Source organism: Myotis myotis, unplaced genomic scaffold, assembly GCF_014108235.1.
Source record: "Myotis myotis isolate mMyoMyo1 unplaced genomic scaffold, mMyoMyo1.p scaffold_m19_p_11, whole genome shotgun sequence".
In the NCBI taxonomy this organism is placed as follows: Eukaryota; Metazoa; Chordata; class Mammalia; order Chiroptera; family Vespertilionidae; genus Myotis; species Myotis myotis.
The window spans coordinates 20,322,013-20,338,684 of record NW_023416315.1 but is presented as its reverse complement, the minus strand read 5'-3'; the positions used below and the strand labels follow the sequence as shown (position 1 = coordinate 20,338,684).

Sequence of the window (16,672 nt, the reverse complement as noted above, 5' to 3'; positions counted from 1 at the left end):
CAGGGGTCATATACAGAGGCAAAGGGGGCCATGGGGAAGCAGACTGTACCATTACCATTTAATCAGGAGAAAACCAGAACTGGATACACACACACACAGCATGCTAGACAGACTGGGATAGAGATACCAAGGGACAGGACAACTTACACTTCAGACAGTCCACTACCCACAGGTAGAGAGAATCCCCTGTAGATTCCTTTTTCTTGAGTAAGTTCAAGGCTCCCTTGGCCAGACACCTAATGTCTCTAACAGAGACACAGAGACACACATCCTGCTATCTCCCAACAACTGGAGCAAAGCTGGAAGGCGACCACATAGACCAGCTGTCCTGGCCAGGTCTCCTGGGACCAGGCAGAGGTGTATCCAGGAAGGTCTTCTTCCAGTCCCCTGAGGGCCTTTTAGTCAGACTTTCAGATCCAGAATTTTGAGCATCTGTGTTCTGAGAGGTGTCCCCCAGGGGTAGAGCGGGTTTCAGGGAGGGAAAGCAGTGCCAACTAAACACAGCTGCCCTCAGAACTTGTGGGGAAGGACCCATTGGAGGACCCAGTGACGTGGTGGTGCCTGGCTGCTCTACCTGAACAGGGCACTGCTGAGACAGGGTCCTGCCTCAGGCACGACAGTGGCATTGTCCATCACGATGGTCACCAAGGACTGCTATGCGTTGAAAGGGGTACAATTTATGTAGCTAAAGCTGACCGCTGTCCATCTTGTCTGAGATGATGGGAAATATAGCCATCGCTTTTTATTGCACCACTTTTTGCCAAATAATTAGGTCACCCAACTCAGGAAAGGTCCTGGGATGCACATGAGGAGCAAAGTTTGCTATGGGAACTTGAACTCTGAGTTTCCTGACTTCTGTGCAATTAAAATCCCAAACTTAATGTTGCATTAACATGGATTTTCCATAGTGACTTATAAATGCAAAGTTCTGTGTTTCATATGTATATTTCTAACATATGTTACTGCCTATGTTTCTGATTAAAAGCTCGTCCAAAATAAAATAACAAAGGATTACTTTTTTCCAATAGAACTTGCTTCTTCTATAAAAGCTGGAAATAAGCCCTCACCTAAAATTACCCAGGCTTGCAGGTGCTGGGTTTTGGGGGGTGAGACGTGTTTGCTAGCAAGACAAAGGGCATTATTCTCCCTGCAACCACCACCAGAAGGTGTAGTTTTCTGTGGAGAAAATTATAGGCCTGAGCTTCAAAGACGTTCCATGGTTAGGCACCACTCCTGGAGACTGGCAGGCGGCAGGCAGGCAGGCGATCAACAAATATTTATTCTAAGCCACTGTGTATTCAGCACCTTTAAAATTGCCAGGGAAACCAGCCAGAAGGATATAATATCTGCCTGGGCCAAGCTAGTACCTGAAGCCATGCCTTAGAGCTTAAGGAGTTCCATGACCAGACAGGAACAGGGGACCCTAAAACTATGAATGCTGGCAATATCTCACCTGGGTATGGAGATATTGGTAGAATAAATAAAAAACTAGACCCAAGAAAAGGTTCCAACTAAAAGCTGATATTTTATGGGTGCATGGGTGCTAGCACCCTAATTCTTTCCTTTTAGATCTCCCTTAACAGACACCCAGGTGGCACTCCCCCCCACTTATACACACACACACACACACACACACACACACACACACACAAACAGTATCACCACCACCATCAGTTGAACCACTGGATGGATCAATTTATCAAAATTTTTAAAAATATAATGAATACTTTTTAGAAGTAATCAGACCAGCATGCCAATATGTATGAATGCAGAATGTTCATCCCAGTGTAGTTGCAGAGGGAAAAGTGGTAACAGTGTCTATGCCCATCAATTGAAAACTGGGATTCTCCCATAGAGAAAATCCAATACCTATTAGATGTGATACTGAGGTCTCTGGGGTGGGAGGCCGGGATGCGGGGACATGGACTTAACGTAGTGCACATCAGAGCCGGTGCAGAGGCGAACAGGACTCACTCACTGTTGCTTTAAGTTCTCTAATCTAGTTTCCTTGATGCAGCTGCAAAGTCACATCAGCTGTTTGGACGCGTGCATCAATCACAGAATGTGGCTTTACAGAGTCACATGAAATCCCGGCATCCTCTCTTACGAGTATGTACATAATTGGCAAGCTCTGTCTTCCCTGAGCTGCCTTTGGACCTGCCAATGTTTGTTGTGTATTGTTTGGTTGTTTTTTCGAACCAAGCACAGGATGTTACACTAATCCCCATTAAATATGTCTGATTAGATTAGATTAGATTAGATTAGATTAGATTAGATTAGATTAGATACTAGTCTGCCCCAAATCTTTCTGGGTGCTGATTCTTCATCTGGTATGCTTAACTATCTCTACTAGCTTTGTATCATACAAGTTGATGGCTATGGCTTCTGCATTTTCTCTTTAGTTCTAAGCCAGCAGGAAGATGATAGAATCGTAGGAAAAGTGGTACCTCAACAGTTCTAATTTAAGCAAGGAAAAGAATTCCAGGTTAGATTCCCTCTCCCATTGTCTACCTGTGGCCATAGCTTCTAAAATAAGGTAAAGCAGGCCCAAGTGCTCGGTGATACGTTCAACTTTGGTGGCAAAGAGCAAAACAAACCCCACAGACAAAGCGCAGCAATTTCTTTGCCAACCACTTCTGTATTAATAGCTAAGACATATATGAATTACAGTTCTGCAAGAGTGAGCCTTCAATTTATTCTTGTTAAATGAAGACACGAATGAATGCACACTGAGAGAATTGTTTTATTTCAGATACCACGTCCCTTCATCTCTTTGACTCAGTGACTGTCTTTTTTGATTCAGCAGGATGTTGAGCATTGTAAGAGGCTGTACATTTTAGTGATTTTCAGAACCAACTCTGTTCTGAGAGCAGGTGCCAGTCTTTCTTCTAATAAAAAACAGCGTTAGATATTTGGATAAGTAAACCACTTGGCCCTATGTGTCTTAATCTGTCTATCAAAATGAGGACAGGATTCTGAGCTCCTAATTGCATCAGAAAGAAGATCTGTGTTAATGTCAGCTAAGAGGTAGGAATCTATTGGCGACGTGAGTTGTATGGATGTATAAAATAAAGAAGGAAGTCATCGTTTCAAAGAACTTCTGAAGAACAGGAGGCTTGGAGTGAGAAGTCTTGGTTTAGAAGTCTGGCTCTACCACCTTGATTCCTCCTCTAGGAAGTGAGGAAACATGGGATAAAAAACTTTATTAACCAAAAGGACATTCAGAGTAATCCGTGGGACAGAGTAGAATTGTGTGTGGGTGGAGGATAACACAAGCTTTTTATGAAAAGTAAAATATTGAGATCTTAAAAAACTTTTCTTAGCAAGCTCCATTCATGGTATGAGCCCTATACAGTTATACCATTTTTTATCTTTTATACTGTATTTTTACTGTACCTTTTTATGTTTAGATATAAATAGGTCCATTGTATACAACTGCCTACAGTATTCAGCATAGTAACACTCTGTACAGATTTGTAGCCTACAACAATAGGCTATACCATATAGTAAAGTTTAATAGGCTAAACCATCTAGGTTTGTATAAATGCTCTCTACAGTGTTCACACAATGAAATCACCGTAAGGACACTCTTCTCAGAATGTATCCACATCATTAAGTGACACATGAATATACTTAAATTGTGAAACCATCAGAACTGAGTTACATCACCAAAATTTTGAAAGGAGCACATTTTATTCTAAATGAGTAAGCTAGGTATGATTTTAGTTAATTATCTTAATAATGATCCTGAAATAAATGTGGAGTTTAAGATCCACTATGCTGTCAGGGTGATGCGATCATACTCAGTGGACATCCTGAAGCCCAGATGTGAACCTGGGCATTAAAACTGTTGTTACCATGGCAACATGAAGCTCCAAGTTTATGTAACTGTCCCAGAGCACCATGGGACTGTTCTCTTTCTGCCTACTCAATCTTGAGTAGCTTACTCAAGATTGGGAAGCATTTTGCGATTCAGACTAGTCATGTATCATTATAAAATTCAGTGGATAAATATTAGGCTGTTTTATTTTTTTCTCACTAATTCAGAGACTTAGTTTCAGAAATCCTTGATACCCAGAGTAAGTGAGTAGTCATTGACATGCCCGTGCACCTCCAGTGGAGGTTCTGGTCTCACATCATTGACCAGCTATGTTGGGGGAAAGGGGGAGAGAAAGCAAGAAGAAATCACATGTACAACAATACCTTAGGGAAGCCACTGAGAGCAATTCTTTTGCAAAAGGAATTACAAATACAGATTTTGTCCTATTTTTATATAGGCAGCCTCTCTTCCTTGTGGTCAACTCAGTAACACTACATTTTGATATTAACATCTTTTTTTCTGGAACTTAAGCCAAAAGCCATTTTTAATTAAAACCTTTCTAGAAACAATGCTCCCACCTCCCCCACCCCCACCGAAATGAATTTCAAATGTTGAATTCGTCTTGGCTTTCAGTCTGTGAAGCATAAGCAATGGGCCTCACTGAAGATGGAGGAGAAAGGTCTCTGCAGCTTTACAAATGTTTCTAATTGGCAAGAGCGAGTTGTTAATGGAAGATAAACCGCCTGGGGCAGACATGGGTGGGCGTGTCATGTGCGGGTTGCTCACGCAGGCCCACCTGCATGTACCCATGTGGCCGTAATGACGAGAGCGTGTACCTGGGCTTCCCACAATGTGCCGTGATGCAAAGCTGAGCTAAGCTGGAGATGAGAAAGGGGCTGGGGCTGAGGCTGAGCTCTCATGGCAGTGGCCAAGCACAGTATGGGAGGAGATAGAGGGCTGGTTTCTGATCAGGACTCAGATCCCAGGCAGCAGGCCCACCCTCCCACCCGGATCAGTGAATAAGGGGTTTGTAAAATACACAGAGAATGAAAATGACCCCTCTGACTGAAACCAGCTGTGTCAGGCTTCTCGCTGTCTCTCCTGATTTGCTCTCTCACATAAATGGATGTGGTAGAGAACCATAGAAAGTAAACAGAACCATTTTTTTTTTCTTTCTTGCAGTCACACCTCAGTAATAGCCCTGGTTTTTATAGCTGAAAAATATATGTTTATTTGCTCATTAATTTCCCTCTCTCTTTCCCTTGCCTTTTCTTGGCATTGGGTAGAATGTTATTTAAAACAAGACACAGTTCAGCTTCAAAAAGAAAAATCATTCTGCAGAATACAGCTTGGACTCGTTTACCATTCATTTATCATCCCTAAGCGAGTAGGGTACAGATATCTGTATTTGGTGTATTTTAATGATTTCCAGCGCAGTGACTCTTGTTGGCACCAGGATACAGGGGAGCAGTGGGCTCTTTAAGGACTTTGAGCAGTGCCTCAGACTGTTTAGAAAGGGCATGGAGAAGATTAAATGTGGCATATGCAGAGCAGCTCGATGATCACTTATCTTCACTGCTTTCCTTCAGAGGTGAAGGCTGGTGCTTGGAGGATAGACTCGACCCAAAGTCCTGAGATTCTCTGCGGGGGCGGGGTGGGGGGTGTGGTGGGGGAGGGCGGGGGTGCTTGGAAACCTTTAGTTTTTTTCTCCTTTGCTTTGAAAAAGCTTTGGTTTTTATGTGTCTCCCATTTCCTTCATGTAGTGGGCAAATAAATAATGATATGCCTAACTCAGTGCCCAGTAAATATTTGTTGAGTGAATAATTAAATGGAATGTTATAAGCTTGACTAGGATTATTGTCTTGGCGTGAAACATGCAAGAATAGACTTGAGGCAATCAAGTAATTTCCCTTAACAGCACAAGCTAATTATTTGAGAGATGAAGATCTGGTGCATAGTATTTATTTGTCAGGCTCCATTTGCTCCTAATTAAAGGTGGAAGAGTTGTTTGTAGCATTGAAGGGATGACATAGTGACCCACTCCTACATATCTTTTCAATTTTCCAGGCCACTTTTTCAGGGAGAATATATCAAGATGAGGGTAATGTGCATTCTTTTGTTTATTTATGTTTTCTTTCATTTCTGTTATCATTCTTTGAAGGGCAGGCAGGGTGTGGAGCGGGGAGTCCTTTGACAGTGTACTTTGACAGCCCAGCTGCCTGCATGATCCATAGTTGACTCTGCTCACCTTCGTTGACTAATACACTCGTCCTCCCATAAAAATACCACTTGCTGTGATCCAAGTTGAAAATGCCACAGCAGCATCATAAACCTCAGGAAGTTTCATTCATTCCAAAAATATGAACTCAGAGCCTAATGTGCATAAGGCTCTGTGCTAACGCTGTGGATTTAGCACTGAGCAAACTGCACCATGGTTCCTGCCCTCATGAAGCTTACAATCTGGAATGGCTGACAGATATTCTTAATTGAATAATCATTCTCAAAATCATAACCTGAATTTTAAAAAGGAGAATATAGCTCTACTGCACCATGTAACAACAGGGTCTGATTTATACCAGGAGACCAGGTAGAATTTACTAAGGAGGAGTCTGGAGCTGAGAGCCATAGAATGTCTGAAGAAAGGGAAAGAGCATCCCAGGCAAGAAGACTATCAAATGCAAAGGCCTGTGTGGCCTGTGTGGGAAGAGCAAGGGCTGATGGGAAGGCAGAGCCACACACTATAGTGCCTGTGCATAGGTCACATCAAGGACTTTGACATTCATCCCATGAGCATTAGAAAGACATAGAAGTGTCATATGTCCAAGGGTTATAGAGTGAGGGCAGGGAGAGGAGACCTTATCAGATCTGTGTTGTGAGGGGGAAATATAAGAATACACTCATTCTTCACAAGCATAACAAGGGAGGTGATCATACTGCGCCCTAGATAATCCTTTGTTGCATCTGAGCTTCCTGGAAATTCTTACCTTCCCACTGCCAAGTTTCAGAAGGACTGTATCTTGATCTCCAGTTGTGTGCCGGGGAACACACGCACAGCCTACTGCTAACCATGCAGCAAAGGCGTCTCCTCATGCCAACTTGTCTATCCCCTTCTCTTATTTCTGCCTTTCCTTTTGATGTGGGGGGTGGTGGGGGGTGGCGTAGCACAGTTTATTCCTGTTTTTGGCAAAGTGTGCATGGCATGACTTCTGGCACCTTCTCTCCCCTCTAGTGGTGTGAGCTTGGCACATGGCTTAGCTTCTCTTTTAGCCTTGCAGAGTTGTTCTGAGGATTAGTTGAGTTAATACTTGTAAAAGACAGAAAGGAGTGGCATGTAGTAAGTACTCAATTAATGCCAGCCATTATGACTAGTAGATAGGTGTCAAAGATAGAGTGTTAAAGTGAAAAAAACACAAGATACAAAACTACGTATCATAAGAAGGGCTTGCACTAGTGCATTCTTATAAGTTCCAAGGAAATGTCTGAGGATACACGGTGGTTACTTCTGATTAATAGGACTGGGGCTTAGAGAACGGTAGGCAGGTGCCTTTATTTTTTCATCTCGTATTCTTGTAATAGTTGATTTTTTTTTAACTGTGCAACTATATATTTATCTAATAATAAAGTCACAAAGAATAGTTTAGAAACTCCATTAATATTATTTAATATGTCAATTTTAAAGAAAAACAATTATTTCATTATAATCTCTTTTCATGATTTTATTCACTGTTAAGTTTGGAGATATCATTTAGAAACTTGTCTTGGGGTATAAAATATATATATATATATATATATATATATATATATATATATATATATATATATATATCTGCAGTCCAGCAATTAATTCAATCTTCATTTCTTTTGCTTATGCTATGTTCAACCACAGCTTATAAAATCACATGTTATATATGCATAACCCATGAACACAAGACAACAGTGCAGTGAAGGCCTGGGGAGGGGGCAGGAGCAGGGTGGAGGGGTCAGTGGGGGAAAAGAGAGGACATCTGTAATACTTTCAACAGTAAAGATAAATAAATAAATATATATATATATTTGCATGCTTCATGATACCACTGGTGTGAAGTGATTCTCCGTGTTCCTCCATCTACATGTGCATACAGAGAGTTGTCGGGAATGCTGTTCTCACACAAAATATAAACAATGCATTTGGTTCACTTGTTGCTGACTTCATTGTACTTTTAAGCATTGCTTAAATGTTTTATAATGAGCATTTTTATTAAAACAATGACATCATTTCTAAAAATTGGAGGTGAGGAGTATTAGTTCACTTCATTCATTAGTAGCAAACACAGTATCCAGCATCTAATCTTTCCTAGGAATTCAGGAAACAACTTCTTCAGGATTTCCATGATCAAGGTCCATAGCTATTGCTCAGGAAAGAGGAGGCAAGTGGGCCCAGTAGTTACTGAATGAGGATGTAGATGTTTTCAATAACTAACAGATAGGTCTGCCAAGCCCCACCCCCTTTCTTTTTTTAAGCGGAGGTTCTTTATGTTTAAGTAAAGACATTGGTGGATAGAATTGGTATTTATCAATAGTTTACTCTGACCAGTTGAGAATCATTAATTTTGTACAGGGCTGCAACGTGGTTACTTTGATCATTTAGATACAACTCTGACTCTTCTTTTTCCACAGTGCTCACACCCCACTGTTATCAATCAGATAAGAACACAAATCAGGAGAGAACTTTAGCTCCCTAGTAAATACCTTACGAAGCCAATGTGAGCTTGCCAACTAGATTGTCATCTCTGCAGAAGACACATTTCCAAGCAGTCACTGTATTATACAGTACTTAGCACGCGGGGCCCCTCAGGATATGATGATAAATGTCTGTATAGAAGAAATAACAACTTTCAAGAAACTGCAACGAAGCTGATTACCAACTGATTTTTTAAATCAGGGCCAGGAAATGATGGTCCATGGGCCAAGTCTGTCCCGTGACTTAATTTGCACAGCACAGGAGCTAACAATGGCTTTTGCATTTTTTTAAATTAATTTAAAAAATCAAAAGTAGTAAAGCATTTCAGGTCAGGTGAAAATCCTTTGAAAGTCAAATTTCCTGTCCCTAACTAAAGTTGTACTGGAAACACAACAGGATCATTCATTTACATACCTTCTACAGCTGCATTTGCACTCAAAGGGTGGAGTTGAGTCTTATGACAGGAGACCCTAAGGCATAAAGATGAAAATATTTGCTTTCTGACTCCCTTTAGAAAAAGTTGGATGAGCCCTGCTTACTCGAGTGCATGTCTGTTTGCTGGTGAATAGATAATGCTTTTGTGTTAGACACAGACCTGTTGATGTGGCATCAGAGAAGCTGTAATCTTCGACTTTCCTCACTTCCTTCCGGAGTCAAAAGATAGTTACTGTGTGACTACGGAGGGACTGTGAGTTACTAGTACATCATGGTAACAAATGGAAAAGACCTACATATCGCCTCCAAAAGTGATGGATTATAATCTAATTTGAAACTTAAATAGCATTAGTAGTTCCTATATTTCAAAATGTGTAGTTACTTCCTTTCTGTGTCTGAGAAATCTTTTGAAAAGCAAAAACCTTTTATTCCTGTGACTTTTACAAAATGCAGAGCCATATCAGCTGGGCCCTGTGCTCAGTGGCATTATCATAGTGAATGGTTTTAATTGGTTTTTACTTGTATTTGGCTGTCAATAGGATATGATAAACATATGCACAACGGGAAATATGTTTCAGTAGAATGTCTAAATCTTGATAGGGTATCCTGCTCATTTGCTGTGAAATGGTCATTAATGACTGGCATTGGCCCTCCGACCTACCATATTATATATGAAAACATGAAATTAATGTAAAAGTCAAACTGCTACCAGTGAAACAGTGTTACCACTAGCACCATAAAATATTACCGAACTGGAAACACAGTCATTTTGATTCAGAATCCCCACTGTGTACATGACTGACCTCAACTGTCCCCTCTTGTTTTGTTGTTTCAGAGGCTGAAGGCCGCGTTGACTCACCACCCTGCTGCCATGTCAAATGGGAATATGAACACCATGGGACACATGATGGAAATGATGGGCTCCCGGCAGGACCAGACGCCGCACCATCACATGCACTCCCACCCGCATCAGCACCAGACACTGCCAGCCCATCACCCCTATCCCCACCAGCACCAGCACCCAGCTCACCACCCCCATCCTCAGCCTCATCACCAGCAGAACCACCCGCATCATCACTCCCACTCCCACCTTCATGCACACCCAGCACATCACCAAACCTCGCCACACCCACCCCTGCACTCCGGCAACCAAGCACAGGTAGACCCTTTATGTGATCTCTTCCCCCTTCCTATTAACAGTACAAGCTCTAATGGGGGGTCATGGGCAGCAGCTTTGTTTGACCAGCCCCGATGTTCTGTCTGACACTCTGGGGAGCTTTGTTCATTTCCTAGGAGGTAATGGTTACCCATAAAATACTACCAGATCATAGTTTCTATAAATAATACAGTAAATTTTAGCTCTAAACTCCAGCGACAAATGTAAACTTCAAGTTCTCCAAAATCTCTTTCTGCAGTGTGTTACGAAGTTAACCCTAAAAATGTATTATCAATGTGAAGAGTAGGAAGAATTTAAGCATGTGAAGAAAGGTGTGGATAAAGAATGAGAAAAATAGGTTAATGATAACTATGGTTCTAGCTACAGTGCTTCAAAACATTATAAAGACTCCATTTTGTCTCCTGTAAAATGGAAGTTAAATACAATGGGCAATATTCTAAATAACATTACATGCTAAAAATCTAAAGAGTAACAATTCCAGGCAGACAAAGAGGCTCGGTAATGGATGTCGGGGCATAAGGTGCTGTGTAAATGGTGAAGAAAGGTGAGTCATCCCGCCCACTGTGAAATGCGTTGGAGGAGCGGACAGAGAGCCAAGCTCTGTAGATCATCAGTTCAAGAGAAGGGCCAAGTCCCAGGGGGTGGGAGTCACCAGGAGTGGCTAGAAAGGAAGCCAGCATTTAGACTCAACTGAAAGAGAGTTGGGGGACCAGGCAGACATTATGTCACCCAGGCCAACAGGAGAGGCGGGTCCGTGTACCCAAGTGAGTTTTAGTAAGTGGATGAGGGGCATGTTCGGAGCATGGCTAGCCCTAGACACTTTGGATCTTCAAGCAGGATGACCTTTGGCAGTCCCCTCCACCCATTCCACTCTGCCAGCTTCCAAGCAGCTGGGTCAGAATGGTGTCCGAAGCTTAGGACCGCCAAGTAACACTTATTCATCGTCTGCCTCTGGACCTCACACCGGGCAGCTTCTTGAGCTCTTGGATCCCCTTCCCTAACACACACCAAACCTGGACAGCCATCCACATGGCTGGGTCATCCACAAGCTATTCAGTAGATACGCTGATTTGCTAGATAAGCTTACTTTTGCAAAGGTTCTTAGAGGTGTTCAACATAGCAAATGACAGTGCAGGCTTTGGAGAAAACTTCCATTCTTTGCCCACTTTACTTCCTCCTCTGGTGGAAGTGGTCAAATTAACCTCCCTAAGCCTCAGTCTTTCCATCTGCCAAATGGGGTAATAATAGACTAAGCTTATAGAGTCTTAGGAGCATTAAGTAAGCAAATGTCTGCAAAGCCCTTAGCATGGTTTTCATTACATGTTGGCCATGATTACTTCTAAAGCCAAGGAATGTGATAGAAGTTGAGCAAGAGCATAGCAATGAAATACTATCCAAAACACCTTTATAGTCAAATGCCCTAGTGGGGCATGTATTTAGAAGGGAGAAAGAAAACTGTAAGGTCAAAAATAGGCGAGGAGATTCACATGTGTACTTATTTTTTAAGGGGAAGGATAACATCAAATTTTGGTTGCCTTGGTGTACAGACAAGTTTAACAGTTCCATGAATATAAAAGCTGCTCATTAACTAATTACCAGTTAGCCAATTGCTCTCCATTTCAAGTAAGCTTATATAGGCCAATTATACTATATGCAGTTAGTTCATTGCTATTATAATTAGATGCACAAACAGTTGTTTTTTTATCCTATACTAAAAAGAAAAAATCCAAGTTGGTCTTGTTAAAATTTGAACAAGATCATTTAGATGGTATTAAAAATACCACTCTTAAACTTGGCTAATTTCTGAGAGCTTGTCGTATTGCTTAATTGTATGATTATTATCAGAATAGTAGGAATAAAAGTTTATTTGGGGTTTTGGTTTTTTTTAATCCTCACCCTCGGATATTTTTCCATTGATTTTATTTTTCTTTTCTTTTTTTTTTTTTTAGACTGACAGTGGAAGGGAGAGGAAGAGAGAGAGAGAGAGCAACAGCAATGTGAGAGAGACACATTGATTGGTTGCCTGCTGCATGTGCCCCAGAGTGGGAACCGCGCCTGCAACCCTGCAACTGAGATATGTGCTCTTGACCAGAATTAAACCTGCGACCCTTCAGTTCTCGGGCCAACGCTCAAGGAGTATGTGTCCTGGAAATCAAGTGATAATAAGATGGGGTGGTGAGCCCCACCACTGAGCCAAACCAACTAGGGCTGAAGATGATTTGGAAAAATTCTTTTTAAAATCACAATTCATTCTCTTTGATCAAAATTTTCAGAGCATCAATACCAACAGAAATCCATTTTTTAAAATAAAGTGATAGGTAACAATATTACCAGGGACACAAATCTGGCCTTAGGATTGAATTTGCAATTTCTCCTGGCTTTTTGTAATTCTCTTGAATTTCAGAGTCCTAGTGTCACTCCTTGGCCAGGAGAAATTTATCTTAATTGTAGCACTCCTTGAACCCTGAACCTGGACTGAATCTGAAGCCACCATATAACTTACCCCTTTGGGTGAAGCACAGGAAAAGTGTCAGAAGATGGCTGGCCCAAGTGGCTCAGTGGTTGAGCATTGACCCATGAACCAGACGGTCACAGTTTGATTCCCACTCAGGGCACATGCCAGGTTGCAGGCTCGATCCCCACTAGGAGGCAGCCCATCTATGATTCTCTCTCATCATTGATGTTTCTATCTCTCTCTCTCTCTCCCTCTCTCTGAAATCAACAAAAGCGTATTTTTTTTTAAAAGTGTCAAAGGATAAAGGTTGGTTAGAGTGGGAGAACATAGTATTGAAAAAAGATCCCTGCAGTGGAAATTAAAACCCAGTTTTGCCTACTTGAGAGTCTTATCTAGAGACCACTAATTCACAAAATGAAATGGTAAAGGCAGAAATAGCCAAGGTCATGAGTTCCCTCTAATGCTTTGCTTTGTGGTGATAGCTCAGAAGTTAACATCTGAAAGGACAAGAGCTAACCCTTTTCCAGTAACAAGGATCATGCCTTTTTATCCACTCAGGTGGGGTAATACCTTCAACAAGTTATTTCCTTATTCCTCTGTGATGGGGAGAAAAGGAATCAACAATAAAACATTTTAGAAAATGTCTTAGCTTTAAATAAAATTACCAAGAGGCAATCCAACCTCAAGCCCGAGCCTGATGCTTTCGCAGTTAGTCATACAACGTTTGATAGATTTTGGGATTGAAATATATCACCAGCAGTCAGCTGATGTCAACCAGTGGCCGTTATTAGCACAATTACAGTCATTCTGATTTATTTCAATCACAGGGTTAGAATGCGGTGGAAAAGGTTGCTGGAATTCACTTTTAAAACTTTTGCCTGTTATTTCAGCAGGTTAAATGTCCCTTGAAAAACAACTTTATAAGTATTACAGCCTTAAACTGGAGTGACTGAGAAATGGGGGGGGGGGGGGAGGAGAAACACCCTTTATTGAGAATGAAAAAGGGGAGTGAAGAAAGGGTTAGTGTCCAGAGACATAAAGAGTCTGTGGTAGAAATTTCACTGGGCACTGTGTATCAGCCTCATGGAGGGAATAAACCTGTATATGTGGGGGTCTCCCAAACCTTAGATGTGGCTGAGCCCCAAGCAGATCTTACAGGGACTCTATAAGCACAGTAAAACGTTTTAATAAAGTGCTTTGCCACTCCTCGGATTTCCTTATAATGGCTGTAAATGGGGAAGCACAACAGTCCCTCCCTGTCACACCACGCAGTGTATAAGAGGGCTCAGTGCTGCTCAGTGCCTACTTGTAAAGACCCTGCTGCCCAATTGCCTAGAAAGGCCTCCTCTGACTCCCTCCGCCTTAGTCACACCCTGAAACAGTGAACACAGGATTCCAACTGCTTTTGGGGGTTCACGGGATCTTCTGAGGGGAGTGACAGTGGGATGAGGTCCCAGAGCTGTGCCCTGGGAACAGAGTTTAACAGCATTAGGATGACAGGAGCTCCTGACCTGCCCAGACGGGGTTGTCCGCTGACGACAGCAGACTCTCCATATTGTGACACTAACCCTGACCTCTTGGTGCTCACATGCAGCCAGACACTGGCACTTTACCATTTTAAAACGTACCTTAAATAAAAGAGTTTTAGCACCTGAAGGAGGAGAAACAATGTGTCCCTCTGCCAGGGTTCAGCCAATGCCTGTAGGGGAAAATCTGTTTGACTATCTTTTCACAAGTCATCAGTTTATCTTGACAAAATATCATGCAAGATAGCTCAGTGGATGCTTTTGCTTTCTGTGAGCTCTAGAGCTGTCACTGTTTACTGCATTCTTAGAAAACCTGTTTGAGATGCTACTAAAGCCACTGACTGGGCTGCGCTTTGCACGTCAACCCCGGCTTGGGCGTCTGTTCCCTCCCCAACCTGTCATCCCTCCTTCTGCTTCCCAGCAGGTTTCACCAGCCACACAGCAGATGCAGCCAACCCAGACAATACAGCCGCCCCAGCCCACAGGGGGGCGCCGGCGAAGGGTGGTGGATGAGGATCCAGATGAGAGGAGGCGGAAATTTCTGGAACGGAACCGGGCCGCCGCCACCCGCTGCAGACAGAAGAGGAAGGTCTGGGTGATGTCACTGGAAAAGAAAGCTGAAGAACTCACCCAGACAAACATGCAGCTTCAGGTGCAGCCACTGTCCCTCTTCTCAGCCCTCAAAGGCCCTGTGTGCACATGGCACTTCCTGTCCCTGCAGCACTCGTTGCCCCGAGCAGTAACACCACACATCAGCCCACAGAGCAACAGGCTCCCTCCGCCAGCGTTATTCATTCGGGACACTGCAGAGCACAATAAGCCATTCAGTTTTCAGTCCGTCTGCCTGTAAAGCTCTAGGAGGGAGAACCTGCCCCATAAGTCACAGAGCTGGGAGCACGGGCTTCGAAGGGTCCCACTCTGTGTTACTTGCTGTGTTTACTCTCTCCAGCTCTCAGTTTCCTCATCTCTAAAATGGGAAAATAACCCCATAGAGTTGCTGGGAGGGATAAATGAACTAATGTGTGCAAAGCCATTTGCCCCATGCCTGGCACGTCATCAATTTTACACTTTTACAAAGTCGCCAGTGAGTGGTTGCTTTGGCTAACAGGATTATCTATATTTTTGTTTAAAGGAGGAAAGGGAGGTTCGTCTTTATTACTTAGCTCTATAAGAAGAGACATGTTTCTCTCTCATTTTCAAACTTGAGATTTTAATCTTGCACGGTTTGTTCCTTCCAGGGGTGGCTCCACTGGGGACATTTTAGAGGCCACTTCAGGAGCGTTTTGAGAGAAGAGTGGGGAATGCCGGGGCCAGGCTTCTCCCGCAGATGCGCGCTGTAGAAATGATGAGTTCAGGGCATTTGTTCTGACACAGAAAGCAGCACCCGGTTCACAGCAGGGAAAAAGCACTAAAGAGAGGTGACCAGCAGTCCAGGGGCAGTTCCATGGGTGATAGCCCAGCACGTCCAGGAGCTTAGAGATGGCTGAAGAGGAGGGAAGGAGAAGAAGGCTTCCCCAGCTGGGGAAGAGCTGTTTCTCAGAAGTTCATAGGTCACCTTCCGTTCCCATACCAGGTTCTCTGTGCATCCTTAGAAAGGAGCAATTAGGGTGCCAAATCCCCAAAGCCTTTGCATATACAGTTCCATGAATGGGAATGACCTTGGGGCATCCAATGTACAAGTTGAAAATATACAAAGAAAATTTGGGTGATACATGGACTGAATATCATAATTAATGGATGTTCACTCTTCCCCCTAAATGTATCATTCTTTGTGTGATAGACATAAGAACCTGAGAAACATGTAGAGCAGATATGAGGGAAATAAAACAATAATTATAATTATTCCTCCCAATATTTTATGCTATATGAAGGTGGGGGCTATGTCTCATTGCCTTCCCCCACCACCTACCTCCCCATTTCCAGCCTAGTGTCTCGTTAGCATGGTGAATTCTGAGTGTCTGCACTCAGCATCTGTTGAATAAGTGAATGCATTCCCTGTCTCTGGAGCGCCCCAAGCGCTGGCTGCCTGGCCACTTGGCAGGGATGCGTTTGAAGGGAGTGGAGCCACAGTGGGATGGCTGGACTTAGACACCTCGAGAGTCTCTCCAGCCTGCGAATCTGTAATTCTAGAACCTGGCAGGCACGGTAGCATGCGAGGAGGTAGAGCGTGGACAAACACTCTTAATACTCATAGTACTCATTTTTATTTTATGTGTATTGAAAAATGTCATTAGAACATCAAACCTTCAATTTCACAAACCCTATTGGTAAGGATGAGGCTAAATCATTACAAAATGAGTTAATTCGTACAAACATGTTAAGTAAATAAGAGTCCTGGTAGATGTGGACCTAGCAAATATTACAGCCATGGTGCCGCTCTGACCAACGGCTGGGAGGCCTTTAAATTTACTACCAGGTCTGAGGTCTGCAAGAAGACCGTGAAAATCTGCAGGGTTTCTGTCTTGACAATGTTGATTTTTGGGCTCGGTACTTCTCTGTTGTATCCTGTGTGTTGCACATGTTTTGCAGTATCCTTGAT

General features: G+C 42.8%; 1 protein-coding gene across 3 annotated transcripts in view; it reads left to right on the top strand.

Moving 5' to 3' along the window:
- Positions 1-16,672, top strand: part of CREB5 (cAMP responsive element binding protein 5) — a 398,853-nt gene that overhangs the window by 369,626 nt on the left and 12,555 nt on the right. For 2 of the 3 annotated variants that reach the window (XM_036327749.1, XM_036327751.1), the window contains exons 8-9: positions 9,811-10,134; positions 14,555-14,785. In XM_036327749.1, the coding sequence (XP_036183642.1) occupies positions 9,811-10,134; positions 14,555-14,785 (555 nt within the window). The remainder of the gene's footprint in view (positions 1-9,810; positions 10,135-14,554; positions 14,786-16,672) is intronic. The other variant, XM_036327750.1, reaches the window with a different exon arrangement.